The sequence below is a fragment of the Astatotilapia calliptera genome, chromosome 9 (genome assembly GCF_900246225.1).
Source record: "Astatotilapia calliptera chromosome 9, fAstCal1.2, whole genome shotgun sequence".
Classification (NCBI taxonomy): Eukaryota; Metazoa; Chordata; class Actinopteri; order Cichliformes; family Cichlidae; genus Astatotilapia; species Astatotilapia calliptera.
In genome coordinates this window covers 4,461,803-4,489,497 of record NC_039310.1, presented here as the reverse complement: position 1 = coordinate 4,489,497, position 27,695 = coordinate 4,461,803, and the positions used below count along the sequence as shown (strand labels likewise).

At 44.8% G+C, this 27,695-nt stretch overlaps 1 protein-coding gene across 1 annotated transcript; it reads left to right on the top strand.

The window, feature by feature from the left end:
• Positions 1 to 4,658: 4,658 nt before the first annotated feature.
• Positions 4,659 to 25,444, top strand: LOC113029861 (uncharacterized). Its single transcript, XM_026180889.1, has 5 exons — positions 4,659 to 4,706; positions 7,024 to 7,065; positions 7,562 to 8,992; positions 12,175 to 13,878; positions 23,590 to 25,444. The coding sequence occupies exons 1-5, from the start codon at positions 4,663 to 4,665 to the stop codon at positions 24,794 to 24,796; spliced, it is 4,428 nt and encodes a 1,475-aa protein (XP_026036674.1). The 5' UTR covers positions 4,659 to 4,662; the 3' UTR covers positions 24,797 to 25,444.
• Positions 25,445 to 27,695: the final 2,251 nt, after the last annotated feature.

The window sequence follows — 27,695 nt, the reverse complement described above, 5'->3', positions numbered from 1 at the left end:
AGAGAAAAGTGAAACCCTCCTCAGAAGGTCGGTCTCGCATACCTGCAGTTGACCTGTGATGGACTCCAGTTTGGCGTTCACGTCATCCCTCGTCGATGCCAACAGCCGAGTCTGCAGGGTGCCCTGGAAGAGCTGAGTTAATGTTCGACTCCTCCTGGTCAGGCTCTCCAGCTGGATGAGCCGAGGTCTCCCCTCTCGCCGCTGCCTCTGAACACAGAAACACAAATTGCATCTGAAGCAGGAGGTGCAGATGTTTTTTGCTATTCTTTTCTAAATCCAGGCTAGATCACATGGAGGTATTTGGAAAACTTTTTTGGCCAGTGGACGACTGTTGTCTTGCAGAAAGTCAAACCAAACATATGCGATACACAATCAATTCACAAGAACACATTATAAAAAATAAGTCCAGTTTTTGCCTGATTTCAAGTGAAATCTGCATCAAATCAGGGTGACAGAAGTAAAACGAGAGCACAAAGCCTCACTTTGTACAAGCCTGCTATTACAGTTCTCCTCTATGCAGACGACTTTCCTGTTTTCAAGGCACAACTTGGATCTGCTGTACGAATCTTATGGATACACACTAAATGAAACAATAGTGTGCATGACTCCAGATCCTGATCCCTCATCCTAATATGGTCCCAACATAGCAACAGCAATAAAGAAAGTGTTGAGGCTTCAAAATACAAAGTCCATAAACCAATGGCTGACATGGGTTTTATCATAAGGGTGATAAATATACAGATTTCAGTCTGTCTTAGAGATTTGATGTTCATTTACCTGCAGATGCACTATATGTACCTGCTCCATGGTTTTTCACAACATTTTGCACATCACTATTTAATACAGGAAGTAGGTGAACTAAAACAAGTCATCGTTCTTTGTGAGAGGACCATATTAATGAAACCAACCTCAATGACATCGTAGGGATCCCTAAAGATGCTCCTGCTGCTTCTCTTCCTCCTCATCCTAAGCTTCCTTCTCCTTGTCCTCGCCTTCCATCCAATTGTAATTCAACCTAATTGTGTTTCTCCCCCTCCTCTTCCTCATTTTGTTGGAGCTGTGAACACAATTAATGTGAATCTGGATTAATTTGTGCAAACAAGAAAAATCTACAGCTTTTTGGTCAGAGGTGCTCTTGTGATTTAAGCCGGGTAGAGTAGATTTATGTGTTGATGCTACCTGCTTCAGCTCTGGCTGCTGAGTGATATTTACACCCTGGCTGGATTACAAACTTTAACCATGTGCTGAACTTTGGCCCAGCGTTGATACCTCTTGTTAGTATAACGACCTCTTCTTAGCTTGTATGTATGATGGTGGATAAATGAAATATACAAAAAAATTAACTATATTACAAAAGAACATTAGCTTGGAAACATCAAATGACCGGAGCATAACTTGTCAACTAGTCCGAAACTAAGTTATGCAGGAACAGTCAAAGACACACCTTCTCATGTCACATTTCTATATAATTAGATTAGACAATAAAGAGTTATCTAATCTAATTATTTATTCAAACTCTTATGCATAGCTGCATTTTATACAGCTCATACAGAATTCAAAGTACAGGTTCATGTGAGTATTTAATGTACGGCTCAGATCTACAGAGTTTCTAGAGCAGACACAGAGCTCACGTCACAAAAGGCTTCAGGCGCCATTTTAGTGACTTTAACAATATATTAAATTTTAATTTCGGTCTAGATGACATTAGGTTATGTACGCAGCACGCAATTGAACCACATATTTTAGAAGCCAAAGGTTCACATTAGCTGGGAGCAGCTTCACTTAATTATAACAGTGGTTTTGTTAGGAAAACAGTTGGATACCAAATTGCGCTGACGTCAACGGCTAACGTATCTAGCTAATCGCTACTGTTAGCACAACATTAACAACAAGCTACAATGACGAGTAACAAAAACAAAACAGTAATAAGGTTTTAATGAAAATGTTTTACCTTTTCCAACAGTCCCAGAATCCACAGCTTCAAAGTCCAGCAGGTACTGAAGACTGTTATCCGTTTCACTGTCACCGTCCGTGAGAAAGTGTTTTTTTCCCCCGAAAGTCAAGGCCCGCCGCTCGCGCACTCTGTCTGCGCATGCGCATCCCAACGACTGACCCCCTCCGTCCGCTCCCGGGAGGTTATAGTATGACGTGTTCTGACGTCACTCTCTCTCTCTCTCTCTCATTTATTTGGCTCGAAACACATTAACAAATTGCTCAGTGATGAACAACTACTGTTACGTTCTAGGTCTAGGCGTGCCCTGAACGCAACAAAACATTGGCCCACTCACACTCACACTGAGACAAGGAAGCGTAAACTGAACACACTGAGATAAGACAGAACTTCAAAGTAAAACAGGAAACACATAACAGTCACGCCTAACACAAAACACTGACAACGAAGAGAGGAAGGCTGAAGCGGTCCCTCGGACCTTCCAGCGAATGGACGAGCCCCCATTTATGCTACACCCCAGCCCAGGGAAAACTGGCATGCAACATAAGGAAAATAAAAATAAGGAAGAATGCCCCCCCCACTCTCTGCTCTTAAGAAGGACGAACCAACAAAAAACAGCTACCACGGATTTCACAACAGCCAGTCAGTTTATTGAGTCCCAAAAGGTAGCAGGCATCAGGGTGAGCATGGCCAAAACAACAAACAAAAACTCTAGAAATTAGTGATGGTCCGCTTGAAGCTGAAGCTCCGGTGCGTGTGTCAAAAAAACCAACACACTGCTTCAGAAGCTCTGTGTCGAAGCTTGATTCGTTTGGCCAGAGTCACGTGATCAGTGACGTCAGAGCTTCAGTTAGAGCCTTCGGTAGCTGATTCAATGGTTTATAAGTAAGCGAATCATTCGCGGGATTTGTGGAGTGTTTTGATGGTGACAGATAGCGAACCACTGATCATTCCACTGAGAGATTTGGAGCCAGCGAGGAATAGAGGAGGTTCTGTTGGGTGGGAGGATTTTGAGTTGATTTTTGGCAATCGGAGGGTTTTCCAGCTTTGTGTTCTGGCCGTTTACTTTTGTTTTGTGCGTGTTTATTATATCTGAAAACAGGAAAAAGGTAAAATGTCAAAAATCTGCTTCCATAATATAAATATCATTAAATAACTTTAGAAAAACTTCCACTTGACTCTTTACGTGTAATGTTGTAAAAATATATTTTTTATTGTGTAATTAATCTGAAAATGGGGCCCAGGTAGACTGTATAACTGCATCTCTACCAGTTTCTCTGCACTCCAGCCTCCTCTGTGCCATGTGAAGGGATGTCCCTTAAGGCAGGAGAAATTATCTCCACGAAAAGGAACAGGTTCGGCCATCGCACACTAGAACAAATTCTCTTTTTAAATAAAAATGAAAAAGGGTTACCGTCAATGCATCATGATTTTAATTTGCAAGTTCATAAGCATTTTCCTTTTCCATTTCACAATCAATTCTACCCCCAGGTCAAAAATATGTCTGGGAAAATTTACTTAATATAATATTATTTATAAATACACCCCTCCGGCGATTAAATGCATACCTGCATGGAGGCAAGACCTCACAGCAGAAGCATACTCCATAATGTGTTTTACAATATTATATGTATATATATGTAACGTGGTATTTTTCAATTATTATATTTACCAACATCAAGAAGTCACAAGCAAAGAAAGACCACACCATGGTGCATATCTAAACAAGGAGAGTTTACTGGTCAAAACTATTTATTAAACAAATAAAACACATTTTCTTAACCACCAAAAAAATACACGTTCAAAGCAACACGCCGGAGGCCCAATATCAGACAGGATTCCACTCTGTAGAGTGAGTGGGCAATCATAATGAAGCGGTTGGTTCTATTTTGTGGATTCAAGCTGCTCTTCATATTTTTGGCCACCAGATGTCACCAGAGAGGACTGTGTTGGAAAGCTTCGAGTAATTAACCGTTTTTCAATACAAGCTTCAATACTTCAGAAAGCTTCATTTGGCCATCACTACTAGAAATGAAATGCAGCTGGCTTACCTTCACAGAAAACCCCAAACGAAAATTACAGGTGTCTTACCTGCCTCCCTAACCAAAAACAGGAGAAAAGGTTGCCAAAGAAAAATGGCTTCTCACCCCTACAGCTACCGAGTAAGAAAAAGTATCGACAACTATTTACAACACAGGGGGACGATCACGACCATGACAAACTGAAACACAGGGCTTAAATACATAGAGGGAGCAATCAAGGAGTGGACAACAGGAGGGAAACACAGCTGGGGCAAATCAGAACTGACGAGACAAGGAAGCGTAAACTGAACACACTGAGATAAGACAGACCTTCAAAGTAAAACAGGAAACACATAACAGTCACTCCTAACACAAAACACTGACAACATTGGATCGTAACACTACTCAGATCATTTACCTAAGCAGTGTACATTCTGTTGTGTAATTGTTATTTACTTGTATTATATAATTTGACTTTACATACTGCTGGGTGGTTTGTAAAGTTTACAATAACTAGTATTATCATTATGCTATATTTTCAAAAATATATAATAATCTCAAAAGTAATGCCTTGGAGTAGAAAATAGTAATGCTTTATTAAAATTTAAAACTAAAGTACAGTATTTGAATGTGTGTATTGTGTCTACTGTTTGTTAACTCACCATATTCATAAGAACAATGGATGTTCTTATGTTTCAGGTACATGGGCCAGACGTGGCCGTCAAAAAGGCCAGGTGGGTCTGTTTGTTAACTCACCATATTCAGTTTGCAGGGTTAGGGGTGTGTGTGTGTGGGGGGGTTAGGGTCTTTAGGCTTTCACCCCACCCCTGCCACCAGTATAATTTTTAAGCAAATATTTCTAACTTTTATTTGAATATTCAGTTTCCTACCATGTTCTCTTAAAGGGTAATTGCCAGGTAATCCGCCCTCCCCCTTCGCACACACATGCACACAAAGAAAACACACAGTATAATTCACAGCCTCGTTATGGTGAATAAATATTTATGCCATTTACACCATCAAACTTAGATTGCTAAGGATGAAGAACTTTTTGTTCTTTAAAGAACCATTTGTAATAGCTGAAGAACCATCCACAAAATAAAAAGGTTCTTTGACGTATGATGGTTCTTTAAAGAACCATGAAGACTTCTGAAGAACCATTTAAGAACCATAATTTTTCTGAGTGCATATCGAGACTATCTCTCCATACTAGAGCTGGGCGATATATCGAGTTTTTAAAAAATATCGATATATTTTTATACGAGATATAAGCTGTGACAATATCCTTTATATCGATATAGTCTATGTTACGTTATAATTATAGATGTGGAGCCGCAAGTTTGCCTCTCTTTCGTCCACTTTCGTCTTTACGCAACGTTACTTGGCCTCGCCCCTCCTTCACTGAACACAACTCCCCCTCCTCCCCCATCGCTTCACCTGCAGGAAGCGACAACATGGACACGGCAAATCTCCGTTAGCGAGTTACTGCGCATCGCCCCGTGCGTGGGGCTGGATGGCGTCAACGTGTTAGCTAGCTAACCACGCTAACAAGCTAACCACGCTAACGCCATGCAGCCCAGAGGTGCTGCACGGCCTAAAATCCTTTCATTCTCTCAAAAGTTGACAGCGCGCCTTTTGTATGAATTCTGGTTGTGCTTGATGGCCTAAAACCGATTTTATGTGGAACACGGCGCTCAGCAATCTGTCAAAAATGTTTTAGTACGACTTTGGTAAGCTACGGAGCTGCACCGCTTGATGGATTGTCGGAGCATTACGGCTGAGCCTCGCGGAGTGATACGTACTGTGCTTCAACGTAATATTACCCTACTGTGTATAAGGACCATAAATGGCACCTGTTAAGAGACGTGGTTACGAAGAGGATTTCAAACTCCAGCCTGTCAGTCACACAGTAGAAGTTGGGAACAGAGCAGCTATGAAATCTGTCTCTTTGTTATTACGCTCAGCGTCTTTTAGTTTACATTTTGATCGTGGCGTGTGGATATTCTTTAAGACACTCCAGCACCCCCGGTTACATCCCACAGCGCATGTATCAAACAGCTGTGCAGACGTGACACCGGTGATCGTTTGATCTCCACTTGTGTTGTGTGTGTGTGAGTGCTTTGCGTTGAGAGTGCTGTATGTTTGTGCGTCCGTCAGGCGCATGTTCCGGCATAGTCTGTGGGCAGTGCCTCACCCCTTTCCCCAGTAGCCCCGGTATTCCCCTTCTAGCCTCGGCACTCCCCAGGTAGCCCTGGTATTCCCCTGGTGTGCCCTGCTATCCCTTAGCTTGGTTCCCCTTAGCTGGCCCTTAGCTTTCCCCTTGGTTGGTGTCCCTTCCCCGGTTTATCGCCTCAAAATAGGCTTGTGCACCGGTCGGACCACGCTGTGCGGCTGTGCACTAGCAAGTAGTTCGGCTACATTGTGCCAACACAGCAGGGACACGGCTTCAGCGTTCAAGCATACGCTGTCATCTGGGCACTGTGCAGCTCGGCTGCTATGTATGTGAACACAGAGGAAATACGTCTCCAAAAGTTGATTCTGTTCATCTGGACGTAGCGTTTTGTGGGAGAGACGTTTCGTCACTCATCCAAGTGATTTCTTCAGTCTCACCTGACTGCAGGTTTCACCAATCTTATAAAAAGTACATTTTGCATAATGACTGAATGACATAATGACTATGTTTGCCAAAAGCACAGCAACGCAAACAAGAGCAGAACTCACCAGGCTAGTATCGATCCTATACCGAGTACAATCAATATTTGGATCAGTCTGCCCACCACTAACATTAAACAGTGGTGACAGATGGCCCCGCCCCTCCCTGTGCATGATTCTGATGAAGGTTTCTCTGTAAAAAGGGAGTTTTTCCTTCCCACTGTCACCAAGTACTTATTCATAGGGGTTGTCTGATTGCCAAGACTTTCTCCAGAACACTGTAGGGTCTTTACGGTATAACACACAGAAGATGATTTAGTGATATATTAATAAACCTGAATTGATTTTTTTTCCTAGGATGTTTGCTTAGATTGATTTTCTCTTGTATTTTTTTTCCAGGTGTCATCACATATGTTTAATCCTCATTATCATGGCAACACAGTGAGTAGCACCAACCTAAGTAATTTAAACAAGTGAAGTAATCATGAGCTCTATACTCTACATATAATGGGGCACAGATGAATGTGTTACGCAATTATTAGGTGTAAATGTTTGGGGAATTTTTTTATTTTTTTGAATGAAAAAGGTTGTTTTCTTTCCTTTTCTTTTGCTTTCTTGCTTCTAATGCTGACGCTGTCAGACATGATAACTGTGTATTAACTGTAGAAATAATAATGCATTCATATCAGTGGAACATTTACAGTGAGAGAATTCTTGATTTCATTTATTGGTAGCGTACACTACAGTGAGAGTTCATACATGGACACATTAACACAGCAGAAAAGTAAACTGAACAGCAGCTGAGACTTTAACTGATGTTATGAAGAAAAGGATGAAAAATCATTCTCCATATTTGAGAAGCCAAGTTTCAAAGTCTGAAGCTTCAGCAGAAAAATTCTGACAGAACACAAAACACTTGTGTAAAATATCTCTGCAGGAAATATGAGAGCATCATCTCCAAGAGTGATCAGAGATCTGATGGACCTCCTGCTGTCTACCAGCTGAGACCAAAGAAACAGAAGTTTGGAACAAGAATGACTGTTGGAGAAAAAAATCCAAACAAGACAAACAGAACCATCTTACTGGTGGGAGAAACAGGAGCAGGAAAATCTACACTGATCAACGCTCTGCTCAACTACACCATGGGAGTGAAGTGGGAGGATGAAGTCTGGTTTATGATCGCAGAGGAGGAGAGAAGAAGTCAGACATCAGATGTGATCGTGTACGAGATCTTTGGTTTTGAAGATGAAACTCTGCCCTACTCTCTGACCATCATCGACACGCCTGGATATAGAGACACCAGAGGGACTGAGTGTGATGTCATTGTTAGTGAAAGATTACTGGACTTGTTTCGATCAGATGATGGAGTCCATGAAGTTCATGCAGTGGGTCTGGTGATGAAGGCGAGTGAAAATCGACTGGGTGACCGACTGATGTACGTCTTTGATTCAGTCATTTCTCTGTTTGGAAAAAACCTGGAGAAAAACATTGTAGCTCTGATCACATACTCAGATGGAAGCAGACCTAAAAACCCTCTTCAAGCTCTTGAAGACTGGAATATTAAATGTGCCAAAAAAGGGAAGAATCAGCCAGTTTACTTCCTGTTTGATAACTGCCAGCTTGAAGATGAGGAAGAAGAATTTCTAAAACAAAATTTTGAAAGATCAGAGAAAGTAATGAGAGAGTTCACAGCCTTCCTTGGAGAAACTACACCTCTAAAGCCAGAGGCAACTCCTGAAGTGTTAAAGGAAAGAACCAGACTGACAGCCTGCATCCAAAACCTGCAAGAAAGAATCAGATTCACTGAAGTGAAACAGAGAGAGATGAAACAGACTCGGGAAGCTCTGCAGAAGAATGAAGTGGTCACTCCATGTGTTGTTTTTAAACATAAAGAACCTATCAGAGCAGAGACATGTGGGGTGGGGGTTAAAGCAGCTGTCAGCTGTACAGTCTGTGAGGAGAACTGTCACTATCCTGGATGCACAGTGCCCTTAAATCACTGTGAGGTCTTTAGAGATGGTCTCTGCACGTCATGCACCAACAAGTGTCCTGCATCAGTGCATGTGAAAGGAAAGAGGAGATATGTGACCAGGATAAGGAGAGGTCAGAAAAATGAACCACCAGCAGAAGACAAGGATGTTGATTTACTTGGAAAGGAAATGAAACTGCTGGCAGCAGAGAAGTCCCAGTTCCTGGACGAGTCCTACCAGCATGTTGTCAGACTGGAGGAAATCGCTCTGAAAGCTGATTCAGCATCCACTGTTGTCCACTTGGACTTCCTGATTGAGAAGATGAAGCAGAAAGGAGACACAGAGAAGGTCCAGAAACTGGAGGAGATGAGAAGGAGAGAGGATGAAGAAGCACTGTGGTATGTCAAACTGAGAGCACTTGCAGAACAATGACTGTAGTTTATAATTATTATTAAAATATGTAATTCATTTAAATTTTAATTACAGTAATTATAAATAATTGGTATTTTTGTTTCAAAAGTATATGATAATTGTGAGAGAAAGGGTACAGATTATTATCAATGTTGAATCCTTTTTCGAACATATCAGTGTTTCTTTTAGCGTGACACTATTCAATTCAATTCAATTCAATTTTATTTATATAGCGCCAAATCACAACATAAGTCGTCTCAAGGCGCTTCATAGATACAGAGAAAAACCCAACAATCATATGACCCCCTATGAGCAGCACTTTGGCAACAGTGGGAAGGAAAAACTCCCTTTTAACAGGAAGAAACCTCCGGCAGAACCAGGCTCAGGGAGGGGCGGGGCCATCTGCTGTGATTGGTTGGGGTGAGAGAAGGAAGACAAGATAAAGACATGCTGTGAAAGAGAGACAGAGGTTAATAACAGATATGATTCAATGCAGAGAGGTCTATTAATACATAGTGAGTGAGAAAGGTGACTGGAAAGGAAAAACTCAATGCATCATGGGAATCCCCCGGCAGCCTACATCTATTGCAGCATAACTAAGGGAGGATTCAGGGTCACCTGGTCCAGCCCTAACTATATGCTTTAGCAAAAAGGAAAGTTTTAAGCCTAATCTTAAAAGTAGAGATAGTGTCTGTCTCCCGAATCCAAACTGGAAGCTGGTTCCACAGAAGAGGGGCCTGAAAACTGAAGGCTCTCCCTCCCATTCTACTTTTAAATACTCTAGGAACAACAAGTAGGCCTGCAGAGCGAGAGCGGAGCGCTCTAATAGGGTGATATGGTACTACAAGGTCATTAAGATAAGATGGGGCCTGATTATTTAAGACCTTGTATGTGAGGAGCAGGATTTTGAATTCAATTCTGGATTTAACAGGAAGCCAAAACAGGAGAAATCTGCTCTCTCTTTCTAGTCCCTGTCAGGACTCTTGCTGCAGCATTTTGGATCAGCTGAAGGCTTTTCAGCGAGTTTTTTGGACATCCTGATAATAATGAATTACAGTCGTCCAGCCTGGAAGTAATAAATGCATGAACTAGTTTTTCAGCGTCACTCTGAGACAGGATATTTCTAATTTTAGAGATTTTGCACAAATGGAAGAAAGCAGTCTTACATATTTGTTTAATATGTGCGTTGAAGGACATGTCCTGGTCAAACATGACTCCAAGGTTCCTCACAGCGTTACTGGAGGCCAAGGTAATGCCATCCAGAGTAAGAATCTGGTTAGATACCATATTTCTAAGATTTTCAGGGCCGAGTACAATAACCTCAGTTTGATCTGAATTAAGAAGCAGAAAGTTAGCGGCCAGCCAGGTCTTTATGTCTTTAAGACATTCCTGCAGTTTAACTCATTGGTGTGTGTTATCTGGCTTCATGGACAGATAGAGCTGGGTGTCATCAGCATAGCAGTGTAAATGTATGCTATGTCTTCTAATGATGCTGCCTAAGGGGAGCATGTATAATGTAAACAGAATTGGTCCTAGCACTGAACCCTGTGGAACTCCATAATTAACCTCAGTGTGTGAAGAGGACTCTCCATTTACATGCACAAACTGGAGTCTATTAGATAGATATGATACAAACCACTGCAGCACAGTACTTGTAATACCTACAGCATGTTCTAATCGCTCTAATAGGATATTATGATCAACAGTATCGAACGCTGCACTGAGGTCTAGCAGGACAAGCACAGAGATGAGTCCACTGTCAGAGGCCATAAGAAGATAATTTGTAACCTTCACTAAAGCTGTTTCTGTGCTGTGATGAGCTCTGAAACCTGACTGAAACTCTTCAAATAAACCTCTGCAGATGATCTGTTAGCTGTTTGACAACTACTCTTTCAAGGATGTTTGATATAAAGGAAGGTTGGAGATTGGCCTATAATTAGCTAAGACTGCTGGGTCTAGAGATGCTTTTTGAGTAAAGGTTTAACTACAGCCAGCTTGAAGGCCTGTGGTACATAGCTGATCATTAGAGATAGGTTGATCATATTTAAGATCGAAGAATTAATTAATGGCAGGACTTCTTTGAGCAGTTTTGTAGGAATGGGGTCTAAAAGACACGTTGATGGTTTGGAGGAAGTAATTATTGAAGTTAACTCAGAAAGATCAATTGGAGAAAAAGAGTCTAACTTAACATCAATGGTACTAAGAGTAGCTGTAGATAATATTACATCTGTGGGATGATTATTGGTAATTTTTTCTCTAATGATAAAAATTTTATTTGTGAAGAAGTTCATGAAGTCATTACTAGTTAACATTAAAGGGATGGTTGGCTCAACAGAGCTCTGGCTGTTTGTCAGCCTGGCTACAGTGCTGAAGAGAAACCTGGGGTTGTTCTTATTTTCTTCAATCAGTGATGAATAGTAAGATGTTCTGGCTTTGCGGAGGGCTTTCTTATAAAGCAGCAAGCTATTTCTCCAGGCTAAATGATGATCCTCTAGATTTGTGACACGCCATTTCCTCTCCAGATTACGAGTCATCTGCTTTAGGGTACATGTTTGAGAATTATACCACGGAGTCAGGTACTTCTGATTAGAGACCTTAGTTTTCACAGGAGCTACAGTATCCAGAGTCGTACGTAGTGAGGAGGTGAAATTATTAACAAGATAATCGACCTCTGTTGGAGTAGCGTTCAGATAGCTAATGAAATACATTTCTGTAATTGTTGAAGAGGTTGACAGAAAGCTGATTTTCATGGCTGGATTTGAAGGCTAGCTATAGAAATCTATTTTTTCTCAGATTGATTCCAGTTTCTTTATGTGTTTTGTGTGAACATGGAAAAAAAGACCAATAAAGACAAATTAACATCAGGTCGAAAGGAAGGAGAATTACAATAAAATCAATAATTTAGTCCTTCCATTCGTCCATTTTCTGACATTTATCTGTGTCTGTGTCATCGAGGACAGTAGAGGTGCACAGACCTCGCTCTCCCCAGTCTCCTCCGCTAATCTATCCAAGCCGGCCCAGAGACAGCATGTCCTGGGTCTTCTCCAGGGTGATGTCCCAAACACGTCACCTTGTTTCTTTTGATATGGAGGAGTAACAGCTCTGCAGTCCCTCCCATTGACCATGTTCATAATGTTTACATGTGTACTGAAGAATTTCTGCTTTTTAGGATTAGCAAACCCATGAAGACATCACATGAAGACATCATCTCAAATAGTTTTCTCATCAGTTCAGGACCTCCTGCTGTCTGTCAGCTGAGACCACAGAAACAGAAGTTCGGATCTCTGACAAGAATGACTGTTGGAGAAAAAAATCCAAACAAGACAAACAGAACCATCTTACTGGTGGGAGAAACAGGAGCAGGAAAATCTACACTGATCAACGCTCTGCTCAACTACACCATGGGAGTGAAGTGGGAGGATGGAGTCTGGTTTACGATTGTAGAGGAGAAGAAGAAGAAAACTCAAACAGAAGGACAGACAGAAAGTCAGACGGAAGGACAGACAGAAAGTCAGACATCAGATGTGATTGTGTACGAGATCTTTGGTTTTGAAGATGAAACTCTGCCCTATTCTCTGACCATCATCGATACTCCTGGATATGGAGACACCAGAGGGATCGAACATGATGACATCATCAGTCACAGATTGTTGGACTTGTTTGGATCAGATGATGGAGTCCATGAAGTTCATGCTGTGGGTCTGGTGATGAAGGCGAGTGAAAATCGACTGGGTGACCGACTGAAGTACGTCTTTGATTCAGTGATGTCACTGTTTGGAAAAAACATGGAGAAAAACATTGTAGCTCTGATCACACACTCAGATGGAAGCAGGCCTGAAAATGCTTTTAAAGCTCTTGAAGATGGAAATATTAAATGTGCCAAAAAAGGGAAGAATCAGCCAGTTTACTTCCTGTTTGATAACTGCCAGCATGAAGAGCGAATGGAGGAAAACACAATTTCAAAAAATACATGGGAACTCACACAGAAAAACATGGATCAGTTCACAGACTTCTTAGAAAAATCTCGTCCTCAGAAACTGATGACAACTGTTGAAGTGTTAAATGAACGCATCAGATTGACAGCCTGCATTCAAAACCTGCAAGAAAGAATAGATTTTATTGAATTAAAACAGACAGAAATAAGACAGACTCAAGAGGCTCTGAAGATCCAAGAAATTATAAATAAACATGAAGTAGAGATGAAGAAAATTAAGGAATTCACTGTAGAAGTTGATGAGCCCTATAAAGATAAACAACCTATTGATGGTGGGCAGAGATTGTTGTTTTTTTATAGAGGAGCTGTCAGCTGTAAAGTCTGTGAGGAGAACTGTCACTATCCTGGATGCACAATGGCCTGGTATCCCAAACACTGTGAAGTCATGAAAGGAGGCCGCTGTACTTCTTGTACCAAGAAGTGTCCTGCATCAGATCATGTGAAAGAAAAGTGGAGATATGTGATCAAGACAAGGAGGGTAAACAAGACGAATGAAGAAATGAAAAAGACGTATGAAAAGAATGAGCTAGAATGTGCGCTGGGGAGGAGTCGATTACAAACTCTTACAAAGGAAGTGAATGACCTAACAGCAGCTGATTCATCTCTAAACAAAGAAGAAATGCAGCAGAAAAATGAAGACAATCAAAAAGAAAGTGAGAAGAAGTGTACCCTGTTAGAAAATCTAGAAAAGGAAATGAACCAGCTGACAGCAGAGAAGTCACAGTGGCTGGAGGAGTCCTACCAACATGTTGTCAGACTGGAGGAAATCGCTCTGAAAGCTGATTCAGCATCCACTACTGTCCACTTGGACTTCCTGATTGAAAACATGAAGCAGAAAGGAGACACAAAGAAGGTCAAGAAACTGGAGAAGTTGAAAAGGTGAGTGGACGAAGGAGTCAAAGCAGCACAAGTATGTGAACCTGAGAGCACTTACAGAATAGTGACTGTAGTTTATAATTATTATTAAAATATATAATTAATTTACATTTTAATTACAGTAATTATAAATAATTGGTATTTTCATTTTAAAGATTTATGATAATTTTTAGAGAAAGTGTACAGATTATTATCAATGTTGAATCCTTTTTCAAACACATTAGTGAAAGTTTGTCCTGGTTTTATATCACTCTCTGCATTCAAACAGTTTCTTCTGTCAGCGTGACACAAGACTAATGAACTACGTCTGTGAAGGTTCTCAGTCGTCCAGGTCAACGTAGTCTAAGAAGCTTGGAAAGAAAAGCATCAGGACTTCTTTACGTTGCTTGAAGACGTTCACTTCTCATCATATCACATTTATTTGTATAGCACATTTAAAGACCAAAGTACACCAAAGTGCTTTCCAGTAAAACCATGATGCAGATAAAATCACAATAGAAAATATAAATTACAGATATAAAATAATTACATAAAATAAATGCAGAGCCAGATGAAAATCACACTAATTAGCTTTGAATGCCAGGTTAAACAAGTACGTATTTAGACGAGATTTAAAAAGATTGAATAGAATCTGATGTGCGAATGTCAAGAGGGAGATTATTATATAATTTGGGTGCGGTAATGGCAAAGGCACGTCTCCTCTGGTCTTCAGCCGAGACCCAGGTTGCACTAAGAGCAGCTGACCTGATGTTCTCTAGCATATCGAGACTATCTCTCCACACTGTTACATATTCCATATGTACGGGGTACGACCCCCTTGTTCGTGGCGTGTGGATATTTCTTTACGACACTCCGGCCCACCTGGCTACGCCCCACAGCTACGTATAAAACAGCTGTGCAGACGTGACACCGGTGATCGTTGATCTCCACTTGTTGTGTGTGTGTGCGAAAGAGTGCTTACCTTGAGAGTACTGTGTGTGTGCGTCTCTTGGAGCGTGCTTCGGCATCCTCCGTGGGCAATGTATTTCTCCCTTCTAGGTCCCCTGGTAGCCCCGGTATTCCACTGGTAGCCCCGGTATTCCCTTGGTGTCTCCGGTCCCCTGGTGTCCCCGGCCTGTTGGTCCGGCTGTTGACTAGCTGCGGCCCGCTCTCCTTGGCCTCTCTTGCGCGGAGGCTCGGCGCTCGGAGTGGGTGCTGTCGCCCGGGCACCGGGTAGCTTAGCCTGTGGGCTCGCGGCGGCGGCTTGCTGTGTGACTACTGTCAGCTGGGCTGCTGTGTTGCTTAATCCCGGTGGGGATACGGCTTAGAATCGCTAGCGTGTGCTGTCGGCTAGGCTGCTGTGGGGCATACCGCGGGGGGGGAAGCCGCTTCGGCGTGCTGGCGTGCGCTGTCGGCTGGGCTACTGTGACGGCATAACACATAGGGGTAAACGGTCACACGAAGTAAACAGCTTCAGTGTTGCTATCGGCTAGCTGCTGTAGCGCACTACACAGGGATCACGCGGCTCGGCATTGCTGTTACGCCATCGCCTGCTCGCTCGGCTGTGCTGCGGCTGTGTGCATAAACGCCATCAGCAGAGGCTGTGTCCCACTCTTCCCTGACAGTGAGATGTGTAAGGAAGATCGCTTACCTGCCCTGCGGGAATAAACAGTGGGTTTGGGTTTCAGGCTAGGGCGGCTAACTGCTCGCACTTCCCCGTTGGTGTATGGCCCCGCCCCTTGCTAGCCACGCTGTGTGGCGGGCCACGTCTCCCCGACTTGCCTTGAGTGTGGCATTCCTATGCCTTTGGAGGATGGGCACGAGCACTGTGTGCTGTGTCTGGGTCCTGAGCATGCTATGCTGGCTAGGGAAGCCTCTGCCTCGTGCATGAATTGTTTTATTCTGCCCGAACGGACTAGGGAAGCTCGTGCTAGGTTTTTTTCTGTCAAGCGGCCTGCACCTCCCTCATCTCAGGCCTCTCAGGCGCAGGTGCGGAAGATAGCTGCTGCTGACATAGAATCTGGTCCAGCAGCTCCATGGGCCGGGTCCCCTTCTTCGTTTGTCGACCTGCCAGGCCCCTCCCATGCCTTTCCCTCCTGTGGCCCCGCCACTGAGCCTGTGCCGTTGAATGTGGACTATGGGGAGGCGGACGTTGACGAGGCCTCCGTCCTCTCCTCCGATGCCTCCCCCCTGTCTCCCGAGGTGCCCCCTGCTGGTTCCCCTGGCACAGTCTGGCCAGTTGAGTTTCTTTCAGCTTTTGGAAAGAGCGTGCCGGGCACTTGAGCTGTCCCTCCCTGAGGTGCCGGTCTCAGCGCCTTCTCGATTTGATGACGCTTCACGGCCTCAGCGCTCCTTATCTCAGGTGCCGCTGCTGCCTGATTTTCAGGACCTGGTTTGCGCACAGTTTGAGGCCCCCGCGTCCCTGCGCCGTTGGTCCCCTGCCTGTAAGTGCTTTTCGGCCATGCATGGCCAGGAGCGCATTGCCTGTGGGCCCCTTCCCCCGGTTTATCCGTCCCTGGCCCCCCTGGTTGCCCCTTCGGGCTCCCTCCTGGGGCGGGCTGCGTGCCCTAATAGGGATGTGAAAACCATGGACAGCCTCTTGGCTCAGCAGCATAGGTCTATGGCGACCCAAGACTGCCTGTCTAATTTGTCGGCCATATTGTCGCTTCATCTGCGGCATTTGGCCCGTCGATTGCAGGCTACCTCGGGTGATCTGGAGGGCGTGGGTGAGTTGCTGTCCTCGTCCTCTCTCCTAGCTTCGCTCAAGAAACATCAGGCTATTGCCACGGGCTCTTCCTTGGCTGCTTTTTGGGTGGCGCGTTGCCATCTCTGGCTGTCTCAGTCCCGGCTCCGTTTGGATGACCAGGATTACCTCATGAGGCTCCCGGTCGACCCTGCGGCCATGTTTGGCCCCGGTGCGGCTCTGCTCCTCCAGCAGGCTACTGAGACTCACCGTGCTACGCAGGAGATGTCGCGGGGCTTCCGCAAGCGTCCGGTCAGGGTAGGGCGGGCTCGTGCTTCTGTGCCTCCGCCTGGCCCTGCTGCTCCTACTTGGGGTCCTGAAGATCTCCGTACCCAGCTGGAGGCCTTTCGTAGGCGTGGCAGCCGCGCTCAGGCTTGGAGAGGGGGCCAGGGTGCCAAGGGCCAGTCGTCCTCCGGCCCCCCTCGTGATCGTGGCTCAAGAGTTGGGAGTTCGCCTTGTAATTGGAAGGTTTCCGGTTCGAGCCCCGGCTTGGACAGTCTCGGCCGTTGTGTCCTTGGGCAAGACACTTCACCCGTTGCCTACTGGTGGTGGTCAGATTGCCCGGTGGCGCCAGTGTCCGGCAGCCTCGCCTCTGTCAGTGCGCCCCAGGGTGGCTGTGGCTACAATGTAGCTTGCCATCACCAGTGTGTGAATGTGTGTGTGAATGGGTGGATGACTGGATATGTAAAGCGCTTTGGGGTCCTTAGGGACTAGTAAAAGCGCTATATAAATACAGGCCATTTACCATTTTTTACCATTCCTGATGTTTCCATGGGCCAGGCCGCCCTGCCCGCCTCCCTGGCTACAGAACAGCGCAGGGTTGCCTGGTCGGCCCTGGGGGCGGACCCTTGGGTGGTATCTACCATGACCCAGGGTTATCGCCTTCAGTTTTGCCGCAGACCTCCCCTGACTTCCACTCCAACCTTCACCTCCGTGGCCGACCCGGGTCAGGGCTGGGTGCTGCGGGAGGAACTGGGGTCCCTTCTATCGAAGGGCGCCATACGGGAGGTGGACGCCAGGGACCACTGGGTGGGGTTCTTCTCCCGTTACTTTTTGGTCCCAAAGCGGGATGGGGGTCTCTGTGCCATTCTGGACCTCAGGGGCCTCATTCGCTATCTCCAACCCCTGAAGTGCAAGATGCCCACAGTCCCCAGGGTGCGTCAGGCCATCGCTGCGGGGGACTGGCCACCATCGACCTGAAGGACGCCTACTTCCATATCCCTATCTGGCAGGATCACTGGCGGTTCCTCAGGTTTGGGTTCGAGGGGTGGATCTTCGAGTTCCGCGTCCTCCCCTTTGGCATTTCCCTGGCGCCCCGTACCTTTACCAGGTGCATGGATGCTGCCCTTGCTCCTATGAGGCTGCAGGGCGTCAGGGTTCTCAATTATTTGGACGACTGGCTTATCTGCGCTTCCTCGGACGAACAGTGTCGCAGCCATGTTGCCCTGTTGGTCTAGCATATTCAGGCTCTGGGACTACGCCTGAATCTCAAGAAGTCCAGGTTGGAGCCGACCCAAACCAGCACCTTTCTGGGCATGTCCCTCGACTCTGTCAAGGCCTTGGTAACCCTGATGGCAGATCGCCAGAGGGTCCTCAGTGCGTGCCTGGCCTCCTTCAGCCTCCACTCTCGGGTGCGCTGGGGACTGTGTCTCCGCCTCATGGGCCTGATGGCTGCTACAGTGCAGATGGTCCCATTGGCTCTCCTGCACATGAGACCGGTTCAGCGTTGCCTGCTGTCTCTCGGCCTCTGCCATCCACCGTGCTGGTTTCCCGGGGCCTGGCCCGGGCCCTGCGGTGGTGGAGGGACCCTGTCAATCTCCGACGGGGTCAGGCGATGGGTCCTGTGACTCGCCGGCTGGTGGTCTTCTCAGACGCCTCCCCAGTCGGCTGGGGGGCGGTCCACGAAGGTTGCGGGGTCAGCAGGTGCTGGTCGGGCCCATGGTTGTCCCAACACATCAATGTCCTGGAGTTGCGAGCCGCTTTCCTGGCACTTCAGCTTTTTTCGCCTCGGCTGTGGGGGTTTCACGTTATTGTCCGGACAGACAGCACCGTGGCAGCTGCCTATATCAACCGCCATGGCGGGTTGGGCTCTCCTCCCCTCTGCAACATGGCCACCAGACTGTGGTTGTGGGCCCACCCCAGGTTTCCGCGGCTACCGCTGGGGATTGTACGCCGCCTGGTGCGCGGCCCACGGGCAGGACCCCCATGGCGCGATGGTGGACGTCATCCTGAGCTTCCTGCAGTCCCAGCTGGAGGCTGGCAGGGCCGCCGCCACATTGCGTGGCCTGGTGGCTGCCATTAAGGCTGTTCACCTTGGTCGCTCAGCCATTAGTGACGCCGATGCCGTCTTGATTTCCCTATTCCTGAGAGGCACCCGTTGCCTCACGGCTCGTGCGCCGGGGTCCGCAGTCCCCCCCGGGATATGGACCTGGTCCTTGGTGCCCTTGTGCACCCTGCCTTCGAACCTCTGCATGAAGCTGGGTTGAAGTGGCTGTCGCTCAAGACCGCTTTTCTCCTCGCTATTACATCTGCTAGACGAATCAGCGAGCTGCAGGCCCTGTCGGTCCATCGTGACTGTTGCAGATGGCTACCGGACGGTCAAGGGGTGGTCCTTCGGCCTAACCCTGCCTTCCTGCCTAAGTCCCTCTCCGATTTTCACCTCTCCCAGTCGGTTGAGCTGCGGTCAGCCCCCACTGACGGTCTGGATCGGGAGGCGGCGCAGCGTCTCCAGGCCCTGTGCCCCATTCGTGTACTGGCGCCGTACATTGCTCGTACTCGGCCGTTTCGTTCCACGGACCAACTGTTCTTCTCGTTCCATCCTGGGTTGCTTTGCAGGCCCCTATCCAAGCCCCGGTTGTCCCACTGGGTCGTGGAGGCCATCCGCCAGGCTTATGCCTCGGCCGGTGTCCCTCTCACCTTGGGCGTTCGGGCCCATTCTACGCGTAGTGTGGCCACTTCCTGGGCTTTGTGGAGAGGCGCCTCCCTCTCCACTGTCTGTGAGGCAGCGACGTGCTCCTCGGCCTCCACCTTCACGCGGTTCTACCGCTTGAATGTCGCGGGGTGTCTTACAGAGTTACCCCGTACATATGGAATATGTAACGGTGTGGAGAGATAGTCTCTCACTAAGAGAACCAAGGTTACAACGTAACCGTACAATCTTAGTGCTCTCTTAGGGCTATACAGACAAAGGAGATCCGCTAAGTAATCAGTTGCCATATTATTTAGGATTTTATAAGTAAAAAATAAGATTTTAAAATCGATTCGATATTTGATAGGAAGCCAGTGTAAGTTGGCTAGAACATGGGTGATGAAATCATACCTGCTAGTGCCAGTTCAGCAACGTTATTAAATCCAGTTCTTTGTATTCTTTACGGCAAAGAAAGACACGGCTCAAAGTGGTCTAACTCAAAAAATTATCTTTAATTTTACATTTTCCGGAAAATGGAGACTGAGCACACACAGAAACGCCAGCTCAAGTCAGGTGCATCAGGAGCCTGTCTCGCTATATATTTTGCAGCACGTCACCCATAGTTTCGATACAAACAAACCCTTATATGGAACAAGTTCCTCCTTTTGTCTGGCTTCCTGTATTTATTAATATGCTTGTACAGCTCTACACTAACTTCCTGTTTTTCAGTCTCGCTGAGCACTTAGTTTGTGAGTCAAAAGTAACCTTGCTTTACAAGCTTCATTATTAAAGTACATAAAACAATAAAATCAGAAAATAAGCACTAAGAATATATATTTAAATCTCAACAATGTGCTGCGGCATTTTGGTCCAACTGCAATCACTGAAGGAGGGAAGATTGGAGGCCCAAGTAAAGAGTTACAATAATCTAGTAATAATCTAGGTTTAGCCTTAGAAATTTGGCGTGGTTGATGAAAGCTAGTTTTTACCACAGTAGACACCTGTTTATCCAGTTTGAAGGAACTGTCCATAAAAACTCCAAGATTCCTAACAGCATCAGTGAGGTGAATAGCAACAGGCCCAAGTGTACCAATTTGTTGTCCCAGAGGCATATTTATATCAACAACAATAATTTCCATCTTCTTTTCATTCAGAGTAAGAGACTTACATGATAGCCAGTCTTTGAAATCTCTCAAACAATAAAACAGAGGATGTGGTGAAGATGAAACATCCCCGGACAAGTGGAGATAGATTTGAATATCATCAGCATCACAATGAAATGAGACATTGTGTTTTTCAAAAATGGAGCCCAAGGGCAACATGTACAGGGAGAACAACACAGGACCCAGCACCGAGCCTTGAGGCACACCACAGCCAAAAGGGGAAAAACAAGAGGAATATTTTCCCATCGTGACAGAGAATGACCTCTCAGAAAAATATGATTTAAACCATGAAAGAACATTTCCTCTAAGGCCAACTACATGTTCTAACCTTGCCAAAAGAATCTCATGGTCAACTGTATCAAAGGCTGAAGTCAGATCTAAGACTGCAGAGCGCCCAGAGTCCGCGATTAGAAGAAGGTCATTGAAAACTCTTAGTAGGGTAGTTTCAGTACATTGATGCAGTTTAAATCTGGACTGGAATTTATCACTGATACCGTTTATCTCGGAATGGGTCTGTAGTTGTTGAAGCACTGCTTTCTCCAAAATTTTTGACATAAAAGGTAGTTTAGAAATTGGCTTGTAATTTGTGAGAACATTATGATCAAGGCTGCTTTTCTTGATAACAGGTTGCACCACTGGAGGAGTTGTACTTACATCTTATGCCATCAGCTTGTCCTCGGTCACAGTTTCCTTCCACATATAGCTTTGCAAAAACCGCATAAAAAGTGCTTGTAGCAACAAAAACACAATATTCCAGAAACACGCTTTGCCGATCCGATCAGCTGTTCGTAACACTTCCTACGTCCATCAGCGTGAACGGTCACATGTCCGCCATGACCTGGCCGAAACCGGAAGTGTCGTCATTTTGCAGAAATGTAGTTTTTTACCATCGTGGCCTCATGAGGTTATACTTGTGTTTATAAAAGTTATGTTTGACTTTATGACTTTCTGTGTCGTTTCTGGGATGCTTAGGACTCATATTGCACTGCTGGAAATAGTTTATTTTGATGCATATGCTGTTATTTTGCAAATTTGCATTATAATATTTATTTTCGTTTTCCCTGCAGTATATGAAAATTGGTGTGTTTCAAAAATAAAACTATGAAGACACTCAAAATAAGTTTCCTGTGGTGGGAAACTATTTTGTGCAACTTTTTTGTATTTACAGTTTTGAGGGATAAGCCTCTTAAATTTCTCTAACTAAAAATATATGTTAAAAAAACAAAAACGATTTTAAATATTTTTGTAGTTTATTGCACTTTTTTGTAATTTATGTAAGTAGTATGCACTTAATGCATGCATATTATTAAAATTTGGACTATAATGGTTGTATTGATGTATAGCAACTTGAAATGCTCCAAAAAATGGCTCCACAGCATGTAAAAATATAATATAAGCTCTGGCGGACTTGGTTCTATGGTAGCTCTTAAAGGGTTAATCACTGTGTAGAGCAGGGGTGTCAAACTCCAGGCCTCGAGAGCCGGTGTCCTGCAGGTTTTGGATAACATCCTGGGTCAACACACCTGAATCAAATGATTAGTTCATTACCAGACTTCTGGAGAACTGCAAGGCACGTTGAGGAGGTCATTTAGCCATTTATATTCAGTTGTGCTGGATCAAGGACACATCTAAAGCCTGCAGGACACCGGCCCACGAGGCCTGGAGTTCGACACCTGTGGTGTAGAGGCTAAGCTTGAAGCCACTGAGGTGTCCATTAATGGGGGGTTGGCGGGATGTCACAGGTATGCATGCAATTCAAAAAACAGTCCAATAACTCCACAGTGTACTTATCTTGTCCTTTTAGTCTTTATTCTAACACAACTTTACCATAACAGTGCAGCGGTCACAAACTGTTTGCCTTCCTACCCTGAACAACACACCTGATGCTGAATATGTGCATCTACCTTAAAAGGTCCGCCTCACAACATATGTGAATGTTAAAATCACCAGAAATAAGACCACGATCATAATTTACCCTGAGGTACCCCTGAGCAAGGTACCATCCCTACACACTGCTCCCCGGGCAACCACATGACTGTCATGTCAACCCAGTCAAAGGTTGAAGAAACAATTATATTTGTTCAGTGTGTGAATTACAAGTGAAGAAATAAAAATTAGAGCTTGCTTCTGTTTAGGTGGACAGTGTACAGTCAGCCTCCCCAGTCTAATAAAGAGTTGCAGTGTGACAACTAGTGCTTTGGGAGAGCAGACAGAAAAAAAACAATCTAGGTGGAAAAAAGAAAAAAAGTTTTAATTTTATGTAATTTTGATGCTGAGCAGGAAAGGTTCGGCTCACTTTTCGATGTTAAACAGTAACCTGTTCGAAATGTTTACATGTGTACTGAAGACTTCTGTTTCCAACTTGTACAGAGTGCTGCAGCTCGCCTTTTGACTCGTGTGAAGAAACACCAACATATTACTCTGGCGCTTGCTTCTCTTCATTGGCTTCCAGTGTGTTTTAGAATTAAATTCAAAATCTTACTTTTGACTTATAAAGTGCTAAATGGCCAGGCACCAGACTATTTGTCTTACCTATTGCAGCTTTATACGCCCTCTAGAGCCCTTCGATCAAGCGATCACCTGCTCCTTACCTCACATAAGTCTAGGATGGTTCATAGAGGAAATCGGGCATTTGCGGTTGTGGCACCGAACATGTGGAATGATCTTCCTCTCCACATTAGAAAGGCCCCAACTGTTACTCTTTTTAAATCGCATCTTAAAACACATTTTTTTACTCTGGCTTTCGAAACTGTTTGAGAGTTACCAATTCTTTTATCCTAATTTTCTTTGAATTTCCTTACCTGTTGTTGTCAATGTCATTGTTTAATTGTTATTTTGTACAGCACTTTGGTCAGCTCCCTGTTGTTATTAAATGTGCTTTATAAATACAGAAATGAAATGAAATGTTCTTTACTGTGCAGGATCAGTTTGACCTCATCACCACATGAAGACATCATCTCAAAAAGTGTTCTTATCAGTTCAGGACCTCCTGCTGTCTACCAGCTGAGACCAAAGAAACAGAAGTTCGGATCTCTGACAAGAATCACTGTTGGAGAAAAAAATCCAGATGAGACAAACAGAACCATCTTACTTGTGGGTGAAACAGGAGCAGGAAAATCTACTCTGATCAATGCTTTGGTCAACTACACGATGGGAGTGAAGTGGGAGGATGAAGTCTGGTTTAAGATCGTAGAGGAGGAGGAGAAAAGTCAATCAGAAAGTCAGACATCAGATGTGATCGTGTACGAGATCTTTGGTTTTGAAGATGAAACTCTGCCCTACTCTCTGACCATCATCGATACTCCTGGTTATAGAGAAACCAGAGGGATCGAACATGATGACATCATCAGTCACAGATTATTGGACTTGTTTCGATCAGATGACGGAGTCCATGAAGTTCATGCAGTGGGTCTAGTGATGAAGGCGAGTGATAATCGACTGAGTGATCGATTGAGGTACATCTTTGATTCAGTCATTTCTCTGTTTGGAAAAAACCTGGAGAAAAACATCATAGCTCTGATCACATACTCAGATGCAAGCAGACCTAAAAACCCTCTTCAAGCTCTTGAAGCTTGGAATATTAAATGTGCCAAAAAAGGGAAGAATCAGCCAGTTTACTTCCTGTTTGATAACTGCCAGCATGAAGAGCGAATGGAGGAAAACACAATTTCAAAAAATACATGGGAACTCACACAGAAAAACATGGATCAGTTCACAGACTTCTTAGAAAAATCAAGTCCTCAGAAACTGATGACAACTGTTGAAGTGTTAAATGAACGGATAAGACTGAAAGCCTCCATCCAAAACCTGAAAGAGAGAATCAAGCTGGCTGAAGTGAAACAGAGAGAAACCAGAAACATGAAAGAAGCCCTGAAACAGGCAGGAAATAAAATGGACATTAAGAAAATATTGAGTCTTTCAGAAAATCTTGAAAATGAAATGAAACAGCTGACAGCCGAGAAGTCGCGGTTCCTGGACGAGTCCTACCAACATGCTGTCAGACTGGAGCAGATCGCTCTGAAAGCGGATTCAGCATCCACTATGGTCCACTTGGACTTCCTGATTGAGAAGATGAAGCAGAAAGGAGACACAGAGAAGGTCCAGAAACTGGAGGAGATGAGAAGATGAGTGGACGAAGGAGCCAAAGCACATGTTGGTACGAGCTTCAGCAAACTCCATCAGCTGTCAGAAACATTGGGAGATCCTTCCCCTGCTGTCAAACAAGTAAAGAAGCATCAGGCAGCAGTGTAGATGCTTTTCCCCGATACTCTCTATGCTACATGTTCAGATGCACACCACATGTTTGTTGTTTTTTCTAACAGATGGCACACTACTATTAATAAACACTAATTATTTATTGATTACTGATCAGCACTGACATCTCTACTCAGAGAGAGCTTCATAATGTTTTCATGTTAAGGAGAAGTGACAGTGCCTCAGTGTTTGTGTCAAGAAGAGCAGTTTTATGCATCTGACATCAAATCTGTACCAAATACAACATGTGGCTCCAGATGTTTGTCACCGTCCTGGGTCATGTGACCCAGCATTAAGCGTTTATTGTTGTATTTGTGATTTCTTAGGTATATTTAAAGGATGTTAAGTTGTAGTATTATTAACAGGTTGCCTTTCAGTCTAGTTTAGGTTATTCTATGTATTCGTAGTTATGAGTGTGTTGGTAGTATATTACATGGTCTGTCTTGTCCTCAGTGTTTCACTATGTCTGTGTCTAAATCCCCCTTTTCAAGTGTTAGATTATAATATTATTTTATGCCATGTTAGACCCCTAATTAAAGATTGTGAAATTATTATGTAGTTTTAGTTTGCATTATTCTCCTGAATTAGAAGAAGCTGATAACTATTGCATTTGTTAAACTGACTCCCGTAGCCAGCATGCATACGGCCGCTGTCCACGCCGACGTCCACTTTAGGAGGCTGGCAGCAGCAGGAAAAGAAACCTTGCAACAGGAACAGACGGTAAAAGCAAAGCAGCAGCACTTCAGTTAGCGTAGCGTTGTGCAAAACTAAGGCCCACACTTCTGAGTAAACAGGGTCATGAATCATGAGCAGAGTGGCTCATAGGAGGCTTCTACAGCTACGACCTAAAAACAACATCTGTTTACCATCAAGTAAGGTAATGTACACACTACAATGAGTAAACAGCTGCGATGGAGGCTTCAGAAGGGTAACCCGCAGATGATCTCTGCAACACCAAGGGAAGTCAGGTGACCAAAAAGGAGATCACAGGTAAGCGATCCAGGAATGGTCAAATGGCCACTATTTATACTAGCGCCCCCTAATGGGCCAGGCCGGAAGTGGGTTGAACCGAGACATAACATTCATCCTGCCACACTTGGATCTGTTACATTTATAATTTCAGCGTTCCTCATAGAGCCCCCACTCCTCCTGTTATTTTGGTACTCTGTTCAGCTTACACGTCATACACAGTTTCGGTCAAAACAACTTCTTTACCTCTGCCCTTACTTAATGTGTATGTGTGTGTGCTGCTGCTCTGGTCTGCACATCTGCATCCTGTTCTTAATACACTGCCTCTGCAGCTCTGCACAAGACTTCCTGATAATCCAAAACACTGCAGGAAGCTCACATGTGGTAAATCCACTGCATCGGCACAACCGTCACTGCCAGTCGACTAATGTGACACTTGCAGACTGAGTGATGCTGGTGGTTTGTACTGAGTGTGAGACAGAGCTGACCTCTGACCTCAGGGTGGAGAAATCTTAGAGAAAATCTGACTCAGCAAAAATGTAGCCAAGGTCACATGTAAGAGCACAGCCAATGAAACAGCTGGGTGAGTTGTAACTAATAACTCAGCTGACACAGTCAGACAGCCTGTTTCTATGGCAGGTTTATTTGACTATTTTGAAAAGGATCTTATCCTAATGACTCAGTTTAACTAAATGTAAAATCCTGTATTCTGAGTAACTTTATGATTGGCTGCATGTGATGTGGGGACATGTGGCAGTTATAACAAACATAACTTAGGCTGCGTGTAAATGGGCTCTGTGCAGCTTTGAATCAGCTCCTGTTGGCCTCCAGCTTCTGGAAACACTTCCAAGCAGAGCTGCCGCTTTGCAAGCCCGACTGGGACCAGTTCCCACAGCAGGTGGTCCCATCATGTCAGTGGTTGCTGTGTGGGTGAGGAAAGGACTCACAGGGAGGTGAAGGCTGCTGTTTATCATCAGGAACACAGGATGACTGGCTGAGCTGAAAGGACTGAAGCGAACACACGTGCAGAGTCGAGCACATCAACATCAACAATGACGCTGAGCAGAGAGACACTGAGGGTTTAAACACTCTGGCTGATGATGATGATCAGGGACACACAGCTGAACTGAACTAATAACACACAGGAAGCAAACATGACAGCAGGAAATGTGAACAGGTGAATAAACATGAAACAAGTGCAAACACTGGGCGAACACCAGGAACCCGACACACCAGTGACACCAGGAAGTAACTGTGCATGTCATCAGTGTGGCTGCACGAAGACTGAATGACTGATTTCCTGATATGTATGGTGATCAAATCACTTCTGTATGAACTGTGTGTTTCCAGCTTTATGTTCATTGGATATGAAACCTTGATGCTTGTTTGAAGGACACAGAGGGACCTTGTTTCCTTCTTTCCTTCCTCTGTGCTTCACCTGCTGCTCTTCACTCTGTTACTTTGTGACTCTGGTTAAAGACAGGTGGGTGGTGTCTCCACCTGTAGATGGAGCAGCAGCTGGTCTGCTGAGTTCCTCTGACCGTCTTTGATTTGTGCTTCCAGAGTTTAACAGGAAGGTGAAGCGAGAGAAAGAGCAGGAAGAAAAGCTGAGTTTCCTCTCTGTGTCACATCCACAGTGTCTTTAGATGATGGAGTGACTGCAGAGAGAGTTCACAGCTGCACTGTTTGTGCCCTTTAGATGTGCACTTATTCCAAATATGCATCATCACTGCGCAGTGAGCAGGATGGAGGAAAGAAAGCATTCAGTATGTGTGCTCGTTCACACTGAACAGATAAGACTGGA

Excerpts from the sequence above, each read along its gene's own strand:
- LOC113029861 (XM_026180889.1), top strand. The coding sequence starts at position 4,663 with ATGTTTCAGGTACATGGGCCAGACGTGGCCGTCAAAAAGGCCAG. Across the intron at positions 7,066-7,561 it reads CTCATTATCATGGCAACACA|GAAATATGAGAGCATCATCT; the intron begins GTGAGTAGCACC and ends ATATCTCTGCAG. Across the intron at positions 13,879-23,589 it reads AAACTGGAGAAGTTGAAAAG|GATCAGTTTGACCTCATCAC; the intron begins GTGAGTGGACGA and ends TTTACTGTGCAG.